General features: G+C 44.8%; 1 protein-coding gene across 2 annotated transcripts in view; it reads right to left on the minus strand.

Moving 5' to 3' along the window:
- Positions 1-21433, minus strand: part of Rapgef4 (Rap guanine nucleotide exchange factor 4) — a 117576-nt gene that overhangs the window by 55563 nt on the left and 40580 nt on the right. For both annotated transcript variants that reach the window (XM_055600496.1, XM_055600495.1), the window contains 6 exons: positions 20606-20789; positions 4920-5004; positions 4328-4388; positions 2458-2534; positions 1955-2101; positions 84-199 (listed from right to left, as the gene is read on the minus strand). In XM_055600496.1, coding sequence (XP_055456471.1) covers positions 84-199; positions 1955-2101; positions 2458-2534; positions 4328-4388; positions 4920-5004; positions 20606-20789 — 670 coding nt within the window. The remainder of the gene's footprint in view (positions 1-83; positions 200-1954; positions 2102-2457; positions 2535-4327; positions 4389-4919; positions 5005-20605; positions 20790-21433) is intronic.

Below are 21433 nucleotides of genomic sequence, written 5' to 3' on the forward strand. Positions count from 1 at the left end.
GGGAGAACATGCTATTGTAGAAATGATACCATGTGAAAAGGTTAATCGTAGTCTGGCAATTACAGTGTTGGATGCAAACATACTTTTGCTGAGGCTGTGAGTTTCCTTGATTAGAAGCTCTGTTCCCTGCTGGGACCTTCTCCAGCACCAAGACATCTTGGTCATGTTCTTTAAGTCTGACTGTATTCGCCTCAACGTCCTGCAAACACAAATTATACCACATACAGATGCTGCCGTTCACTCAGACAATGACAGAAATTTCCAGTGCTTCAGAAACTCATTTGGTGCTTGTGATGTTAATCGTCGCGTCTACAAATTAAGCCATTTTCAAAGTCAAGGGCTGGAATGGTCAGAAGGGAGGACCAGATGAGGCTTGAAGCATGTGGTTTTAAAACTGCTTTTACCCTAGTCCCAGAGAAACTCCGGAGGAGCCTGGTGTGGTGGTGGCGCTCTGAGACATATCTGGGGTGGGTGGGAGGGGGAGGAATGGAGCGGGCAAACGGGGGACCGGAGGCATTTCTTTCTCCGTTTCACTTTGATTTTGGCATGTCTGGGGTGTACACGCACCCTCGTCTCTCTGTGTGCATTCCACTCGTGAAAGCGTGCACGCGGAAGCCAGAGGTCTACACTGAGGTACCGCTCTCTGCCGTATGCTTGTAGATTGAGTTTCTCGCTGAGCCTGGAGCTCTCTGATTCAACTAGGCTGGCTGGCCGGCAAGCCCCGGGGGTCCTCCTGTCTCCTGGCATCAGGGTTACAGAGGCACAGCACTGTGCTTGGCAGGTGTGTTCCGGGCACCTGAACCCAAGCCCTCACACTCGGGCAACAAGCACACTACTAACTGAGCCATATCCCCCCATGCCCAAGCAACAGTTATTTCAAAATCAAATTGAAACGTGATGCGGGCCTCTCTTTCAGTCATTTTGAATGGCTTATAAATGATGTCAGTGATAAAATGGTTCAAATCTGACTCTTTCAAATGCTCTATGTAGCTGAGGCTGACCTTGAACTTCTGATCCTGCAGGTTCCCACCTTCTAAGTGCTGAGATGATAGCTGTGCATGGCCATGCCTGGTTCATCCTGTACTGAGGATTGAACCCAGTGCTTTAGGCATGCCAGGCAAGGGCTCTAGCAGCTGAGCTACACTTCTAACCCTCTCAATGATCTGAACTTGTAACCTTGCGACCAAGTGTGTAAGCAGTGTTGCGAGCAGAGGCCAGGGCTTCAGGCAGGGTAGAGAGAGATGTACACATAGAAGGACAGGGACAGAGGGAACTTCTCTGGAACCAGGAACCATCTTTTTTAAACATCCCACTCTTACACAGATACCTTAAGTCTATAGAGGAGTTTTTCATCATAACTCAACCTCAGGTGCAATTCTGTAGCTCTGCAAGCACCCAAATCATTCACCTGTTTGCCAGTATCTGCAACAGCTGTGGTTTGAAACAATTTGAGATAAAGCCCTTGTGTGAATATGCGTTGTTGGATAACTGCAATAGGCGTTCATTTCCATTAACAAGCTCTCGGTAAATCGAGAGTGTGTGATGCTATGAGAATGGTTCACTTGGGGAGAGATGGGAAATGGACCATACAGAAGAGGGCAGAGGGGAGGCCGCCACTGTGCTGAATAGTAGGAAAAGGGCATAGAAAAGGATGTGCAGGACAACAGAGAGAAATGCCCTAGACTTTGACATCTTGCTAAGGCAACTGTGATTGTTGTCCATTCATATGGGCCAGCATAGGCATGTGCGGAGGGACTTGGTCCAGCATGAAATTTGATGGCTGTGGCTGGTTTCCAGGTTGTACACTGAACAGGCCTGTTTTATAACAAAGGCCCTTTGTTCGAGCATCTATCTGCCACAATCCTGCAGGATGAACAATCCACTCCAGCCTTTTCTTATTCAGGAAGGGGAGAAGTAGGATCCCCTTCAGCCAGAGTTTACTCTTTCAACTCACCCTCAGAATCCGGTTGAAGTCTTCCTTGTCAACTCTTAGGAAGTGACAGTTGTCTTCTCGGAGAACAATGGAGGCAGCTCTTGGGGCATCGTTCACCAGAGCTAACTTGCCAAAGTCATCTCCCTCGTGCAGGGTGCAGACCACACCCTGGGGAGAGCAGGGCATTCAGATTAACAGATGGAACACCCTCCTTCCCCTCCCCTTTCTCCTCCCCTCCCCCAAACACTGTGTGTGTGAGTGGACTGCAGCCAGTACAAATAATCAAATTAAAATCTTCAAGTTTTCTTTTACAGAATAAATACAGTCCATGAATAGGTCAGAGTACAATGATTAAAAAAGCTGATGATTAAGGATGAAATTATGTCTTTTCTACATGGAGTAACAATACTATGGTAAATTTAATTGCAGCAACATTTGTTACTACTGAGAAGCACACTAGCAAATGGAGTATAATAAAAATTCAAAAAGAAAAGAGATATATACATATATAGATAGATATATACCTTGCCATAAATGACTACATTCACTGATCCTTTTAGAATAATGTACCAGGAGGTACCTTCTTCCCCCTGGTTAAACACTAGACACAAAAAGATGAAGAGACTTATGACAAGAATAGAATCACATCAATATAAATTACAGCTTATCAAATCATCAAGCTTAAGTCCCCAGAATTACGCATACATAAAACACACAAAAAAATTACTGGCAAATCCTCACTAATTCAGGTGGAATATTATTGTCTTTCTATAGAACTTAAAGGACAAGAGACTATAGTGTTTGCTCTGCACGGAAAGACAGGTTTAAAAAAAAACCTGGATATGAATTTACCAGCAATCCATTTCTTAATGGATTGTGTGTTTTCCCCACAATTCACAAAGCATTGTGCTGTAGAAAGTAGGTTTTAAAAGTGATCTGACCAGTGATGTGAAGTTTGAAAACATGCAAATCAGTGCCGTGGCTTGTTGATAAATAGATACCCACACATATGTTTTTACTTGGTTAGAATAATAACCAATATGTTCAGGGTAGGAATCACTCTTGGAAAGGTGGGAAAGAGCAGACTCAAGGAAGGAAGGCAAGGCAGCTGCAGTTCCATTGTTTGGAAAAATACTTAAACTGCAGTGCGAACAGGAGTGTTTGATGAAAATAAAGTATTTTAATAGTCTCTATTTTTCATCTGAAACATTGAAGTGTTTCATAGCACAGTGAAAACAACTATTGAGTTTGAATGAAAAGAATTAAGAGACAAATGAAAATGAATTAAATAAACAAGAATTGAAGAGACAAAAACAACAAAAAAATACAAAAGTGATTCTGAAAAAGCTAAAAACTGAGTTTCTTGCTGACGGAGGTACCAGTGTTAGAAATAGTGCTCTCAATGACCAAAAAAATAAGACATTTTGAGACACAAGTTTTAAAACTAATTTTGTTTCTGTAATTCACATTTGTTGTTTACTCTTAACTATCACAATGTAGCTAACAAAGAGCAAAATTTTCCAAAACGTGTCTCCTGGAAGTTTAATTGCTGTAGATTAACAATGTGTTCTGTGTGTCACCAGGTTTCGGAAATGTCCATTTATATCCAGCCATCACTGCCTGTCTGGCGCAGAACCCCTGAGAACCGTTCACATGTGGACTTATCTTCTGATTCTGCCACAGACTAGACAGGAGGCATTTCCTGGCCTTAACCCCAACTGTTGAGCAAAGACTTTTGTAGGACTCGTGGAAACCACAGCTTCCATAGCACTGATATGATATAATATCGGATCACAGTAATAGAACTATAACAGGAAATTTCAAGAGCCAAATTATTTCTTCTTCAAAAAAACAATTTAACCTCTTTTTGCGACTGAGTCTCAAACTTGCTATGTAGCCAGGGTTGACCTTGAACTTCAAAGCCCCCCTATTTCCCTCCCCTGAGTTTCCTTCCAATACCATCCCTTAATGCTCCCCCTGACCCCCGGGGTTATGCCATGTTCAGGATAGAACTCAGGGAGGGTTTCATGCTGGGCAAGTGCTCTGCTAACTGAACTGTTCCTCAGCCCAGATTAGTTCTAAATCCACAAACTAAAGTGAAGCCACCATGGAAGTTCCCACCCAGGGCCCTGCAAGAAGAGTAGAGACTTCATTCACCCCACTCATTTTAGGCACAAGGTTGAAAGCCGGTGGGGTAGAGAACCAGCAGGACTCTGACTGGCAAACTTCGGAGTAGCTGACCCAAGCTGGGCCGGTCACAGGTCCAGAAAAGCACAAGTGTCACGTGACACCCTGCCGAGTCAGAGAGGGGCCAAGAGGGAGAGTACGGTGGCTTTGACCTTGAACAGCAGAGGGTGTGGCCAGGCACAGGGCTTTATCAGGGTTCTCACTTACACACGGTTCCTCCTTTGGCATGAGACTCAAAAATGAGAACACCCGCTAACTCTCGCTTCACCTAGAAGGAAAGAGAGAAAAAGGGAAGGCAAGGTGCAGAAGGGGCTTGGGTTGTGCATGGGTGCCCGTTAGCTGTGGTCCCCAGGATGACCTCGAAGCTGCCTATCACCTTGCTCATACAAATTCCTGCCATCCAGAAATGCTTTCACTACACTGGCTGCTTGGATCTCAAAGTCTATACCAAAACGATTGTTTAGACAAGCTCATAACAAATTCCCACCAGGCAGCCCCCTTAGGGACATTTATCTATTTTGTGGGGTGATTGCGTGCCACAGTGCACGTGTAGAGGTCAGAGAACAGTTCGAGAGAGTCGGGTCTTTCCTTCCACTGTGTGGGCTATTGGGTTACTGGGACAGAGCTCAGGGGGTCAGGTTTGTGCCTTTATCTACGCTGAGCCATTTCTTGGACTTGGATGCTGGGCTTTTTGTTTGTTTGGTTTTGTTGTTGCTGTTCTGCGATTTTCATTTACTTTTCTTTTCTCTTCCACTTGAATGCATGCCCACGCACCATGGCCTGGTTAGGAGAGACTTACTGTGGTAGAAAGATGGGACAAGGCTTTAATATGAAGGAGTTCATCGTACACAATCTCTAGGTCATCCACGGTCCTCTGGCCAGGTCTACAAAGAAGGACAATAATGGAACATCATTACACACGCTTCAAACATGGGAACAGATCCTGCAGTCAGGAACGTGTTTGGGGGTTTATTCTAGTTGAAAAAGATATTGACCGAAGAAGATGCCGTGCCCCACATGAAATGAATGTATTCAATAGTGGGAAGGATACGGAGGAGTCGTATGTACACAGGCTCCCGTCCTGTCCAATCTCAGTGGGAAGAGCCCTCTATATGGTCATTATTTGCTAACTTACCAGATGTTTTGTAGATACTTGTAAAACATTGCTTTTTTTTTATTACATCCTCAGTCAACAAGGACAAAGCTTGCCCCTTCAAGCACGAGGGACACTTGGTTGAACAACTTGACAATGGGTTCACACTTCTTGAACTCAGGTGTAGTATCTTAGCCTAACAAAAAGGTAATGCTGCTGCTATTGCCATTCTAGGTTATATATGATGCTCTTCCCAGATGACTCACCAGTTTCCTTATCCAGTCCTAAGGAAGGGTGTCCGTGAGACGAGAACAAGACAATTAACACTGTCTGGCATATCTAAGACAGGGAAAGGAAGGTATACCCCTATACCTGAGACTCAGTCCATGGACTACCACTGTTCAAAGGGTTGATGAATTGTGCTAATGGTTTTTAATTCCAAAGCTTAGCTCCATAAAATTAATAGTCTACCATTGATATATGGAGTTAAGGGATCGTTTTTAACATAAGAAGTAAGTAAATTCCTAATTGCCTTTTGTTTTGTGAGTTTTGTTTGTTTGTTTGGGTTTTTGTTTGTTTGTTTTGTTTTTGTTTTTTTCAAGACAGGGTTTCTCTCTGTAGCCCCAGCTGTCCCGAAACTTACAACGTAGACCAGGCTGGCCTCGAAGTCACAGAGATCCACCTGCCTCTGTCTCCCAAGTGCTGAGATTAAAGGCGTGCACCACCACTGCCTGGCATCCTGATTGCCTTTTGTATCTAAAATTATTTTGGAATCATTAACGTCATTAAATGCTATTAAACAGCATTTAAATGGTATTTAGTAACATTAATGGTCAGAGATAAGATTAGTCAGTAATTTTACTGTTTATTGCAATATAAGCCTAACTAAATGACACTCACCATCTGTGGTAGCTGAATAAGAGTGGCCCCCAGAGGCTCATATATTTGAGTGCTTGGTCTCCAGTTGCTGGGACTGTTTGAGAATGATTAGGTGGTGTGGGCTTGTTGAAAGAGGTGTGTACCTGGGGGTGGGCTTTGAGGTTTCAAAAGCCCATGCCATTCCCAGTTAGCTTTGTCTGTCAGGCGGATTTGTCTCAAGATGTGAGTTCTCAGCAACTGCTCTAGTAGCATGCCTGCCTGGCTGTTGCCGTGTGTCCCACCGTGATGGTCAGGAACTCTAACCCTATCAAATTATAAGCCCCTGTAAACTTCTATAAATTGCATTGGTATAGTGTTTTATCACAGCCATAAAAAAAAAAAAAGTAACTAAGACACCATCCCTGAGAAATTCCGTTGGAAAACTAAAGACAATTTGTTCTTGAGAGAGATGTGAGATTTACAGGAAGCATTGAATGTGAAGATGCGTACATATCTATTTGTGTAAGTAGAAAGCAAAATGCAGCAACATGCTACCCAAAACTCAATCCAAGGTGAAACACAGAGCACGGCATTTGGTCTAGCAATGGAACTAAGTCAGTTATGGAGTGTTCAGGACCACAATGTAAATGTGATAAACAGGTAGTCAGATAAACTAATTTTGCAAACACGTTATCGCGGTAAGTGGCAGGCCTACTCAGAGACAGCTGGAAGAAGAGAACATAACTTACACATGACCAGCGTAAGGACAGCTTTGGCATGAGCGAAAGGACACCACGTTCTTGTTCACAGAATGGAAGGAGGGCCTGCTTATGAATCCTGACTACACAAGTACAAAATGCAGGTCTTGGCAGACAGACGCCGGCCACTTTCATTTCCTGCCAAGGACCATCACTGAAGGGCACAACGGCACATCAGTCTAGCGCTTAGTGGTGTCACCTAGAAAGTACGGGACCAGGAAAGACACTGAAGAGAAGCTGGGGCCACTGGGGTGCCGAAGGAGCCAGGCCCTCTTAGCAAGCGCCCAATCTACCACTTGACTTACATGTGGGGATTTTGAGACGAGGACCCTTGGGGATTTAAAAGTCAATCAAGTCACCTCTGGTGCATCTATGGCCACAGAGGCAGCCAGGGGGAAAGGCTCAGGCAGGCATAATAGGATTACAGCTCTTCAGCCTGAGAAGCAGCCCTGCTGTTTTCGCTTCTTGACATCCGCTTGCAAATAGCACAAACGCTCCTAGATACTTGGCTAAAAGTGAAAGGAGTTACTGGCTCTCCTCACCTCCCAGGTGTGGACTGAGCTGAAGGCGGAAAGAAAGGTTTACAAGCAAAGTCAGTTCTCAAACCTTGACAAGTTCAACATTGGAATTGGGGGAGCAGTTTTCTGGGTGTTTAGCAGAATTTTATCTAGTGGCCATATGAAATCCTTATTGCTTAATTCAGATGTCTTTTAAAATTTAGAATTTTAAAATTTATTTAAATCACTAATTTAATACATTAACTTATTTAAATTTAAACACTGTCTTTAGAATTTACAAATCTCATTACAATTAAAGTAATTACATTTCATCATAAGTTTCAAACATGATGAACTGTCAGCTCTTCAAGACAATATACTCAAAATCTGCCAGTGCTGAGACATTCCAATTAGTCTTAGGGTCTTTGGGGGAAGAGGTAAGGATGGCAGCTTTCTAACTATTTTGAAACACGCTCTATTTGTTTAGTGTCCTATACCAGAAACCTACCTGAGTTCTCTTCCCCCCACAGCTTGCCCCCCACTTCCTGCTTTCCTAAACCCTTCCTCCCCCTGTTTGTCTTTCTGTCCAGCTCTTACAGGGTGCTCTGCCACCAAAGACCTGCTCTGCTTTCTCTCCCTGGAGAAAACCCCAGCTCCCATCTGTGTAGCTCGGGAATCTAACTCACGGCCAGACAGCATTCTTTCCTAACCTCCAGTGGCTTCTTGGCTTTCTCACCCCAGTAACTGACAACTACCCCAAGTTTAGTCTTTCCAGTACTTCTTTAGCATATGCCATGGCTCTTTAAAGCCTGGTCTCGATCTCCTGTTCTAGATTCAGCTGTCACTGCTCACTGTCAATCTCTCCTGATAGCCGTGCTGCCTGCCACAGCCATATACATACCTCTCCATTTCCACAAACACACCAAACTTTCTGTCCACAAGACTTCTTACAGGACTCACTAGCCCTTGTCCTTCCAAGACTGGATTGCTATGGTAAATCTGTAACACTCTTTGAGGAATGTTATTTGCTTGACTGTTCTGTTCCTAACTCTAGACTCTTCTCAAGAGAAGCATTGTCAAAAGACACCACACACTAGATTAGAAACAAAAACTGGCATAAGGTCTAACCTATGAACTTTCTAGTTGCCTAATACTCTCTGGCTCATTTCTGCATCTGTAAGGCAGACGTTAAGTGGATTGGCGTAAAGGTCATATGAGTAAAGGCAGATGAAGCACTGCGTGTGTGGGGACCACGTCACAAAGGCAGGAGAGCTTTATTACAAGAGCAAGTTTTCATCACAGCACATAGGGTGAAGTTCTTAAAATTCTTGGTGAGTTTAGAGGCGATGCCATCAGAGCCACAAAGCACTCTCGTTCTGTGGCCTGAGGGAAACTGGGCTTATGCTCTGTCATCTTCCCAATGAAGCTGAGTAATGCAAGGTGCCCACAGCATATTTCTTTTTTTTTTTTTTTTTTACACCATGACAAACAGTGACAGAGGTTTCTCCTTATCTGTGGCCTTCCTTATCTGTAGTTTTGCTCTCTGTAATTTCGCATACCTACAATCACCTGAGGTCTGACATTATTAGGTGGAAAATTCTAGAAATAAACAATATACAAACTTCAAGTAACTCATAGTAAATTATTCCGATTGCTTTACTTTATTAAATCTCATTTCTATACTAGAGCCTGTTATATAAACATATATCCATGCGTACACACACACACACACACACACACACACAGAGTTATGAACCACCCACAGTCAAGTATCCATGGAGACTCTTTGACGTACCCCCACAGGCAAAAGTGGGTATTTTAATTCTCAGTAGAGGGAGGAAATTGGATGAAAAAAATCAATCTTTTTCCACAAATGATAGAAAAACGTATAATTGTACAGTTATGACATGCGGCTAATTATTTGGCACCAAGTTAAGTGGGGTCTAGATGGAGGTGGCCAGCCAATGGTGGGGTAGGAGCTTTTGCGGCCAGGGTTTCATCTGTGGTATGAAAGGCCTAGTGAAAAACAAGCAGGTACCATCACCACACCCCATAGAGAACTTCACCAGAAGACCAGGAAATTGCCAGGATTCTTGGACAGTGGAAAGTAGATAGGAACAGACTGAACAAGACTGGAAGCTCTGGCGCTCCGGAGTCGTGGTGTTGGGAGCTAAGTGGTAGCTCAGACGACAAGCTCTGCATGAGCACTCAGCTCTGTAAGGTGTTGGGGGTTGGTCTGATGCTTGTATTTTGATGCTAATTACTGTCCCTTAAGATCTAGTTACTGCCCCATCCTTGTTGTATAAACCTGCCCCAGACATTATTCCTGATTGATTAATTAAAAAAAAAAAAAGATCTATACCTGGGCAGGGCAGAAAGAGGTAGGCATGGCTAAGGTTCCTGGGCTTTGAGGACAGGAGAATCATAGGAAGGAAGGAAGCAGACTGATGGGAAGAGAAGACGCCATGATTAGTTAGCATGGAAGGAACCATGTAGGCCAGGAGAAAGGACTAAGAAACACCAAGATGAAAAAATAAGCAAGTATTTATAAGATTATGGATGGAAGGTAACCCAGACAGAAATGGTCAAGGTAGATGGCATTGGATTCTGGCTGGGAGGTAACTGAGATAGCATAGGTAGAATTATCTGTCCAGCCCAAGGTGTTGTAAGGTAATTACAAAATCTAACAGGTGTCTGTGTCTTATTGATTATGATAGCAGGTTAAATAATACCACCATAATAATTATAGGGGTAATAATAAACACTATAGTCCAATACCATTTTATTAACAATAGTAAGGGGTGGGTCTCAATGACTCTCAGCTGGCTCCTACTCAGATCAACTGGACTCTGGGCCCACTCCTAGCCTTCACCTACCACACAGAGCAGAGTTATTAAGGAGAGAAAACCTGTTCTCCGAGATGCTGTCCAGAGAGGAATCTCAGGGTGGCTGACAAAGCCTGGGAAAGGTAGTACAGAGCCAATAGTTTTAGAGACACACAGTTGAGAAAAGTTGTCTCAGGAAGGACAGGAAATGGCTTCAGGCTGAAGGAATCCCCTCTATTTTCGGCAATAAATGGGAAGCAGAGCTATGGTTTCAACCTCTTCAACCCCACATTCCTCTTATAAAGCACAGCCTGCTGGGAAGAACCCAGAAAAGGTCCACGTTGGTGCTTTCGGAAGAGGTTCTCTTGGGGGTACCACTGGTATACGGACACTGGTGGCAGCTTGCCCCAGCCCTGGTCGTCCATTGTCAGTAATCAACCCAGCGGAATAAAGCCTTCTGCAGGGACTGACCAGACACTGTGCTGAAGCACGTGGGGGCCTTTGAGAGCAAACCAAACAATGTCTAGACACAGGTTAGCCTTCAAATGAATGGGAAGAAAGAAACACCTCAGCAGCAGCAGCAGCAGCAGCAGCAGCAACAACAATGACAAAAAACAACACTGTGGTTTGAAGTGTTCAATGAAATGAGCGGGCAGGCTGCTGCCATTTGGCAATACACCCGGGCTGCCCGGCGCTCTTTGGTCCTGTTTACAGCAAGCGGCGTAATGAGGTGAGAGAGGTCAGGGCCGCACGGCGTGAGGAGACTTTACTTTTTCAAAAATTCACAAAGTGATGAAAACAGTCATAAGAGATTTGCCCAGAACCAGGACCCTGTCCCTCTGGGGCCTCAACATGTCATTAGGATTGACAGTTGAGGTAAATACTAGGCAGATGGAACCAAAGTTAGTCTGGTCGACCTGTGCCCACCATGGCAAATCAAAATGTGAGCACCTCTCCTAGACAGTGAGTCTCAGTGTCGGCCGCAGGAATCAACAGCAGCAAACCTGGCTTCCCCCAAGGTCCCCAGCTCAGGGCCGCTGTGCCATCTAGCGTCTTTGGGAAGGCTCGTCTCTCCACTCTTGCTTCAGATAGAGGTACTTGCCGTCATCTGCTCCCAGCCCTCAAAGAGCATCCGAGAACATTTAAAACCAAGCCTTCCCTACCACAAGCACTGAACAAAGTCATATTTTAAAAAGCGGGTCTCTCGTGGCAAAACAGTGGCATCAGGCACCTTTCATGCTTTGGTCTTGATGGGGGTGACAGGGGGGAAAATAGAGAAGCGATCCTACAAATCAGCCCCCAGCCTGTTCAAACGGTAATGAAAGGGTCCCAAGGACTGAAGGCAATTTGGCTTTCAAGAGGAAAGGGAAACGGGGCGAGAGTAGGGAGGAGATAACTCCCATGGACCTTCAGAAGAGGAACCTATGCGGCTGGGGAAGTGAATTGACTCTCAGGACGCTCTGAGTGGCAGCTGGTGAATGTACCTGGTCTTTACTTGTCCTTCTCCAGGCGTCACAGGGAGAGATGTTAGGCATCCTTGCTTCTTTACAAACCTGCGTGGTGCCGCATTGATGTGGCTTTGTTGGATCCCGCTGTGGAAAGGCCTAGTTTCTGCAAGGGCTACATTTCTGGCAGTGATGTCTAGTTACAGACAAGATAATAAACGGGGATGGAGGGAGAAGCAGTTTATACATTAAAGGATGGGAGGGCGCGGGCGATATTGGACGCTGCTGGTAAATACCGTTTTATCAAGGAATTTATCAAGGTCAGAGACAGAGTCCCTCAGCTATTGGGATGTGGGCAGAATGAAGAATTCACCCATCTACCAAGTGGCATGTAGGCATGACTGGGGGTTACATCATGCAGGTGGGAAAGTGAATAAACCAGTTCCAGTAGACTGGCTACCTGGTAGACCCTGACTTGTGTCTAAACTACTAAGAGAAGTCAACATTACAAATGCGAGCACAAGTCATGTTTAGGTTCCTAAATTTTAAAGAGTGTTTTGCTTACCTTTGGGGAGGAATGTTTATTTCTGAGGTAAGACTACACCACACCTGATAGGCTACTTAAAAGTCATGTCTTAACATCCCGTTGCTTTCTGATGCTCTTGGGACCGTGCGTGAATCTCACTTAAAGGGAAGCGTGGTAGGGATCTGCACCCTTGTCTAGAGAAACAGTTTGTCATTGGTGTTTGCTTTTTCCACTTCCCACTATCCCTCTTCATACATGTCAGGGACATTCCCTGTGACTAATAGCGAAATGGCCGGGCCAGCTGCCACCCTCCTACCTACCATGACCACAGAGTAGTTTGTAACATGGAAGTTGCTGTTCTAATGGTAAAGTCTATGCAGTTGGGCTTTGTGCTTCTCTTTGAGAGTAGAAATAAATACAGACTGTCTGTAAACAGCAAAGGCTCCCTGTTTGTGAGAAAGGATGCTATCTCTGTAAGACATGGGGCCCTGGTTTCATAGGTCAGAGACCCTAAGACTTAAATGTTTTTAGGAACTAAATCCCAGTTCTCTATAGGAGTAGTAAGTGCTCTTAACCACTGAGTCATCTCTCCAACTCCTAACATTAAACTTTGTAAGATGTACAACTGGTAGTATTTTCTTTTGAAATACCCAAGCATTAAGTAGAAGAGGATAAGCCAATGAGGATGGAGTCAGATGGCAAAGCTCATACTCTGGTTTTGGGAGCAATAGAAAATGCAAATGTCCCGAAGCACTGTAGGGACACATTGTTAGCTTTACTTTTTTCTCAGGAAACTGTCAATTCTTGTCAGGGATAAGGTGAGCTGTTTTTTCTTTTCTTCTTCCTCCTTCCTTCCTTTGCCCTCTCCCCTCTTTCTGCCCCTTCCTTATTCTTCTCCTTCCTCCTCCTTCTCCTCTTCTTCTTTCGTCATCTCATTTTGATTCACTAACTCTACTAGAAAGAAGAAATCTGAAGCAACTTTGCAGGGAGGAAAGAATATCGTAACAAGAAGAGAATTGCTTGACATTCCATTCAGCTCGCTTTCTTCTTCTGAACAACGGAAGTTATAACTAGCCACATAAAGTTTATAGCATTATTTAATGCTTCAAAGAGTTGAAGAATATGAGGTCACCATGTAAACTATGTAGTTCTATTCCAATATGAGTCATTAAGTTTTGTGTGTGGTTCTGGTGGAGAACCACACACAAAACTCCGCCCATCTGGGGTTTGTCTCCTTACAAGTTTTCCAAAAACTCTTCCAGACAGCTGCAAAGATGAGCCAATTAATAATCCCAAGCCAGGGACCAGTTTTAGCAAATAAAATGATGCATGAGAAACAAGTATGGTTGTATACCCTGTTAGTCCCAGCACTCCAGAGACAGAGGCAGGCAGGTATCTCTAAGTCTGAAGCCATCCCGGTCTACATAGTGAAACTCTGCCTCAAAAACAATGCATGAAGTACATATAGTTTTAAGAAAGCATTGTTCATCTGAAATCTCAATTTAATTGGTATCCTATATTTAATCTGGAAACACTAATCATAAACCATTTTATTTCTGTGTAATCAGGGCATTTGAACAATGTTACACCCGCATAACCACGTGTACACAGCTACTGACGATACTGACTAGAGCTCAATGCATGAGGTACATGTAGGAGAACTACAGGCTCCAGGAGCTTACAAAAAGAATAATCGCCATCATTATAACCCTTTATAGGCTGAGACATCATCAGAACCTCTCCCAAAGTAGAACACTGTTTCTACAGTGGATGCACACTTACGTTCTAGTCCATACGGTAATAAGTTACTGAATGTGCTATGCTTGTATTTCAAATTTATAGAGGAATTATTTAATGAGATGAGGTAATCTTGTAATAACTACTTTAAAATCTGATCTCCATGACATCTTTCCTCACCAATGACCCAAACACAACCCTCAAACCTATTCTGAGTCCCTTTAGGACTGTGGCAGGTGGAACACAGCTCTGGAGCTAGCCATGGAGATCAAATTCTGAGTCCACCATAATCTGGATAACTACAGGCAGCTTTGTTGAAGCTTCTGTTTCCTAACATACAAGGTGAGAAATATGTTAACTGCCTCATAGTTGGTTGAGAGAATCGAATTAAAGAATTATTTAGCCCAGTGCCTAACACACATGCACTTAATAAATCTGCCTATCATTAAATACAACTGCGTTTGAGTTTCCATTTGCAAGCGCTTGGAAAGCAGGGAGATGGCTAGCAGGCATTATTAAACTCTTTGAGATTTGTACCCGAGAGATGTTGGATGTGTTGGAGGCAAATCTGTGGAAATAGAATCCTGGCTCTCATGCTCCACATTACTGACAAGTTTTTTAGCAAGCTCTTGGATTGCATGCATGTATTTCAAATGGTATCATTAACTTCTCCAAAACCCATTAATTTTATTCTCATACAAATATCTAGCTGTTCTCAGGCTTGGCCTCTCTGGTGCATTCTCTACAGTCATCAGAGAATTCACCTTCAGAGATCAATGTGCTGTATATCCGACCATTCACATCTTTCCTTCCTGCTCTTCCACGGGGCCCTGAAATGGCTATAAACTCCTTCTAACGCCCAAAGATGGCACAGCTGGCCTCCCCTAATCTGACCCTGATTTAATTCTGCTCCCTGTCTGGGTACTCCTTCAGCATCAGGCAGCACTTTACTTTCCCAGCATGCTTCTGGCCACCACCACACCTGTGCCCCTGCCCAGCTGGAAGCTCCTTCTTTGTTTTGGGAGGAAGAGCACTGAGGCAATAGCCTTTGTTGATCCTAAGAAGCAGAAAATCAACCCACACATCCTTCCATCACAAAACAAAAGCATGCAGGGACATAGCACATGCCATGCCTCCTTAGAACTCTAGCTCTAGAGAACCTCATACCATTCATTAATTGTAGAAAGAAAGAAAGAAAGAAAGAAAGAAAGAAAGAAAGAAAGAAAGAAAGAAAGGAAGGAAGGAAGGAAGGAAGGAAGGAAGGAAGGAAGGAAGGAAGGAAGGAAGGAAGGAAGGAAGGAAGAAAGAAAAAAAGAAAGAAAAAAAGAAAGAAAGCCTGAAAATCACCAGAGAGCTAGCTAACAAAATATTAGTAGCAGTAGCAATTATATCTGGGAGACTAGGCATTTCTTTGAAACTCCTAGTAGTTTCCAAATGTTCTACAACAAGTAGATTGACCTGAACAATAGGAAGTGGTTAAGAATTTAAGCTTATCTTGCTGGGAACCCTGAAGTATAAGTGTGTAGCTACATAAACACGGTCCTGGGTCTGAACTGTAACGGCAGCAATTCAATGTGTTTTCTTGAGTTATACAGACACGAGCAGAACATGGCATATAGGGGAGATGTTAGTCTAACCTCCAGAAATGACACGCTCAGTGGAATCACTTGTGCAGTTACGTTCTCTCAGCTCTCAATGACGACAGAGCAACCTTTGCAGGGAGAACAGTTTGCTGAGCACTGAAGGGTTCACTGTGTGAAAGGTCCACACTGGAGGGCGCACTGTGGGAAAGGTCCACAGAGCAGGCCTGTTTCCTAGCTTCAGCTCCTGTGCGCAGGCTTCTTCTTTCCTCCCACCATCATGTGAGGATGGACATTCTCTTCCCGAGCACATCCTCCCCGGAAGTGAAAACCACCAATGATTTTCTGCTGGTGAATCTGAGACTTCCAGAGTAAAGATACCTTACTAAAATATCAGGATTTCAAACTTCACATCCTCAAAGAGAGTCTGGACAAATAAAGATCCAGTTAAGACAAGCAGGAATGGAGAGATGGCTCAGTGGTTAAGATGGCTTCCTGCTCTTCCTGAAAATCCCAGTTCAGTCCCCCGATACCCTACATCAGCAAACCCACAGGAAATCCAATACCCTCTTCTGGCCTCTGAAGGCAACTGTGTGCAGACACATGCGAACACACACACACACACACACACACACACACACACACCCCACAAATAAAACAACACACTTGAAAAGACAAGATTTGCTAAATAAGATAAAACATACAGCTCCTTGAGTGTGCGCTAACAAATGTGGAGAGCATACAGTGAGTCAGCAGAGCTGTTGGGCATCAGAGCCATCAACAGGCAGGGGAGGACAACCTTCAACCCTTCCCAGCATTTTCTTACACGACTCATTTCCTGCCTCATGCAGATTCTAAAACTTTGCACTGATCACATAAAATAAATTGATTAAAGTTTACGAATTTCAAGTCCATTTGGAAGACTCCAGAACTTGCTAATTTTTTTTTTTTTTTTAAATACGGCCATCTAATTTTCCTTTGCCATTATTCACTCATTCCAGGCTCAATGGACTTCTTTCTTTTCCAGCCACTTAAGCTTCTAGGATTTAGGAAATTTCAGAATTGCAGACCTTGAATTAGATTTGAGAAATACAAGCTTCATTTCCCTCCCACTCTAGGCAAGGCTCTGAGAGACCCCTTTAAAGTGGGGGGCCTGCTGCTTTACCCTTCATGGAAGGATCTGCAAGGCTTGTATGCAGGAGAATCCCGTCTCTACAAAGCCTCTCTGTATCCACCTGGCTTTACGTTCTACAATATTGTACCCACCCGGTTACCTCTGCATCTTTTGGCCCGTGGGGTCCTATCCAAAGCGCCTGCTTGAATGCACCCGGATGCCCACTTCTGCACGTAAAAGTCTCTGCTGGGTCTGTGTGTGCAGAGTAACCTCTCGCGTTCAGACTCATAAACAAAGCAAAGTCAAAACAATGAGCTCCGAGAGCTCGTTCGTGTTTGATGGCCCTGTCTCAACGCTGCACCAACAGCACCATCAACTTGTCACCGTTCTGTAGCATTTGCCCCCAGATGCCACCCAGGTCCACACCTGCACAACCACGATGGGCATTGTGAGTCACTCTGTCTGCCACCACATCAAAAAAAAAAGCTAATTTCACATTCAGAATGTATGGGTTTTTTTTCTTTCAATACCAATAGCAACAAGAGTGTGCCAAAAATTTCGCCCTGAAGCTCTATTCTGTTTTTTAAACTGCAGAACATTCTTTCATAGTTTGACAGTTAAAATGCTGCAGTTAATGTAATAAACAGAGAATTTTTCTAAGTAGCCTGTCAAAACAAGTGACACTTTTTTTTTTTTTTTTTTAGCTAGCGAGTCTCAGACTCAGAACAATGGGAAGTACCTTTCAAAGCAACATCGTCATTATACAATCAAATTCTCAAAGTAATCTTCTCATCAAAGAATATTGTGTTATTTCTTTCCCAGTAATTATCAGAGTTCTGCAACCTCTCTGGCAGTGGTGACTATTATAAATGCAGCTGTGCTGAGTTCAAAAACTGGGGGCTTTGGCCCAGCTGACATCGAGCCAATGCGTGCCATGGCTCCACAGTTCTCAGTGACTCGGCAGTTTGGGCAGTGAGGGGACAATCTCCCCAGGACCTGTGGACTTGGCCTTAGCCTCCAAGAGCAAAGTGCTTAGTCAGTCCCTCCAAGAACAGGGGTGCTCCTGGCGATTCTTAGCCAAGCTGGCTTCTTTTCTTTCCTCTTAAGTGGTATCTCCAAAGATGACTAGAAAATTGAAAAATACCCAATCAAGAAATGTGTGTGTGTGTGTGTGTGTGTGTGTGTGTGTGTGTGTGTGTAGAACTTGATGGTGTGGCTCACAAAACTAGATTCTTTACTTTTCACTTTCCAATCCCTTAGGCACTGCCATTCAAGTAGGAAGAAAATCTATAAGCCAGAATGAGCACTGGCACCCCTAACCGAAGGTGTACCAAATTTAAAAACTGGGGAAGATGGGAAAAACATCCCCAGATGATAAATCTTGGAATATCAGTGGATCTTTATTTTCTTGGCTTGTTGTTTTTGCTTGTTTGTTTGTTGTTTGTTTGTATTTTGAGACAGGATGTCCATATGTACTCCAAACTGGCTTGAAGTTGCTTTGTTACCCTGGGTAGCCTCAAGCTTCAAGTCCCTCTGTCTCTGCCGCTAACATGCTCAGATCCCAGGCCTGAGCCACAATGCCATGTGAAAATACTCCACTCAACAGCCAGAGGTCAACTGCAGACAAGCATGGGAAATAAATTTTCTTTGAAGATTTGGGTTTCTAGGGTTCATGTGATACATTGCGGTGTGGAAGAAAATGGAGCATCTCTTTTTGGGGGTGCTGGGAATTGAACCAATAGCCTCACTCACACATGCTAGGTAAGGTCTTAACCCCCAATCCAGAGGATTCTATTTCTAGGGATAATTCATGAAACCTAGCCATGAAGTCTGGAGTATAAAGCACGTACTCAATAAATGTCTCTCTCATTTGGCTCTAATTTGGCAATGCTTTTCTCATTGGATTACAAACTCCTCAATGGTAGAAACAATTTTCTCTTCTTAATCTACTTTGGAAGTTCTTGAAAGTGTTGGTGAATTCAATGGCATTCCTTCCTCTTTGAAGTAAGGAAGAGCTGAGGGAGGATTGGTGGGGGCTGTGGACTCACTCCTTAGCAAATGTTTGCTGATGGCTTCCTTACTGGGGACATAGTCTGACTATTCCACAGTAGGGTGATGCAGGGGAGTTATAGGATGTTGATACACACGACCTTGTCCATTATGGGGGGGTAGTAATACAGTTCTGATTGAGTCATTGTTCGTGGACCTTCAGAGCTGTCTTCTGTCCACACATATCTACAGAAAGAGGGAACAACCCTCTTGTTCCTTCTTAATGTAATTGCTCAGCATCCAGGACAAGTTTGGTAGCCAATAAGTTCTGGTGAATAGAATAAGGGTTTAGTGAAGAAAACTGGTATTGGGTGATTGCCATTCACAGACTCCCAGGTTATAGCTGCTTTGTCAGTAGGAGGAAGCTGTTTGCAGGGCACACGTGGTAGGGTTCCTTGACGCTGAATGCCATTAGTATCCCGTGGTCTTCATCTCTGCCCAAAGGATGCCAACAGCCTGTGTGTCCACTCATGTATTCTGACAATCTGAACCCCCCCCCTTAGGTTTCCAAATGCCTCCGGGTCTGTTGCAGCCTAACTCAGAACCACAGAATGATAGTGGCTTGAATGAGCATGACATCTAGGAAAACAGCAAAAAGGGGATTGATCCAGGAACTGATCAAGAAGGACAGGTGATGGACGACTGGCTCCCGGGAAAGGGAGGGAGACTGACTGAGGAGAAGCATGGCTGCTGGCAGCATTGTTCATTTGAGCCTCCCGGCCCCAGGGCATTCTCGTACCCTCAGCCACCCTCCCCATGATCCTTCAGGGCAGGCAGAGCATAAATTGGTTGGGCAGGTTCCTTGGACTGCACTCCTGCTTAGGTCAGTGAAGCTCTGGCTTTTCTATTTGATATTTTGGATTCTTCTATTAAATGTCTGTTTGAAGAAAGGGTATTGAGGCTGAAAGAGAGGAAAGCCATGGTTCTAGAGTTAAGGATGACAGGAGCAGCTGGGATGAGGAAAAGGCCTTTGAAATGCTCTGTGTGGGAGATGAAGCCCCAAGAGAGAGTTTGGACAAAGGGGACATGGTGTGACAAAAATGGCATGTGTTGAAAAGCCTGTGCAGTTTGGAGTATGGGCCAGTGAAAGGGAAAGAGTCCTGGGGGAAAGACAGAAAGCTATACTCAGAGGCTTTTGTGGCTTGGGCTGAGGGACAGAGCTAGGGAAGTCTGTCTGAGGGCCGGCTCTCTCTTGGAAAGTGCCTAGTGGACATAGCAGACATGAAACTGAATGTTCTTGCAGAGACCTGATAACAAAGGCAGGTCAGCCGAGCCAGTGACTCTGAGTTGACATCCCTCACTGCCCGGCACTGGTTGTATGGTGGGGGGAGGTTTTATTTCCAGCATGAAAAATATAGCCTGTGTGTGGGGCTTCCAAATCTAGTGCCAAGCCACCCCTACTCCAAAAGTCTCCCTGAGTGGGAAGTCATGCTTTGCATGTCCTGGAGTAATCAGCAGAATGTCTTGAACATCACAGGAGTCTGACAGTTATTTTCCTTCTTTGGCCCTAATTAAATATCAATGGGTTGTCAATGGCAGCTTGTGGTCAGCGGTACCAGACAAGGTGGTTTCCAGATACCTCACTGACTGAATGGAGGCCTTGAAGATGTTACCAAAAGAATGAATGAATGAATGTATGAATGAATGAAACACAGGTACCAGAGCTTTGCTTCTCAGGACATTTTCCTCTAGCACTATGAGGAAAGGGCTGCCTCAGCCTGGCATAGAAGCAGATCCGTGTTTGTTTGCCATATTGGCCAAAGGTCACTTAATATGGGGGCTCCAGGTTGATACCCTGAGGCGTCTGCTATCAAGATCTACAGCTTAAACTCCCGTGAGTGGAAAGTGGAGTTTTGCGGGGTTCAAAGCTAAAAATAAGGTAGAGACGAAACACCGCTGTAGCATCACCCCTTTGTCGCCTCTCCTCCGACGTCAGCGAAGGCCAGGACTTTTGCCCCCAGCCCTCCCCAGGTCGGCCAGGTGAGCTCCCGGCTCTCACTTACGGTTTGCGCAGCACCATCCGCATGTGGGCATCGGGGCCCATCTGCGACAGCAGCAGCATGGTGTCCTGGAGTTCCTCATCACACTCCTTCTTCTCTTCCTCAGTAGGCAAGGGGGCATCCTCGTGCTCGTCGTCCAGAAATCGATAAAATAAATATTTGTCTTGGAAATGGCGCTCTTGGTCCACTGCGGGAAACATGGAGGCGGGGGTCACGGGGGCTCGAAGTCGCGCCCCACTGCGCCCTGCCAGGAGCTCAGGGCGGGAGTCCCGCAAGACAGCCAGCCTTGCAGCCCCGCAGAGAGTCTGAGCCCTTCAGACTCCACGTCACCCAGGCGGGGCGGCTGGAAGGGGCACCGACTGCCGCCACAGCCTCCTGGACCCACCCGATTTTGCCTCCCCGGGCCTCCTTCTGGGCACATGCCAGCTTTTATGGAATGAGCACATCACGCCTGGGTGGCATTTTCTACACTGTGGGGCATGTGTCCCAAACTGGTAAACTCACTGGTAGAGAATGCTGTGGAATGGCCTGAGCAGACAGTCTTACAGGGGACATTCCTTCGGGAGGTCAGAACTTAGGCTTTTCGTTCTGTATGCGCTTCTCGCCCCATTTGGAGAGAAACAGTTTTACAGGAGCATTAATTAGTGATATGAACAGAGCCAACCAGACCCCTCTTCTAGGTCACAGACTCCTTGAAGGAATTTGTGGTCATTTTTTTGGCAGCTTCAATCTTCAAAAAAGCTAAGTCCTCCCTTCCTTTTAGTAAAGCTGGGGTCTCGAACCCAGGAACTCGCACGTACCAACCAAGCGATCAGCAACAAGATTTAAGTG

Source organism: Psammomys obesus, unplaced genomic scaffold (genome assembly GCF_907164565.1).
Source record: "Psammomys obesus unplaced genomic scaffold, mPsaObe1.curated_primary_1811, whole genome shotgun sequence".
NCBI classification, from domain to species: domain Eukaryota; kingdom Metazoa; phylum Chordata; class Mammalia; order Rodentia; family Muridae; genus Psammomys; species Psammomys obesus.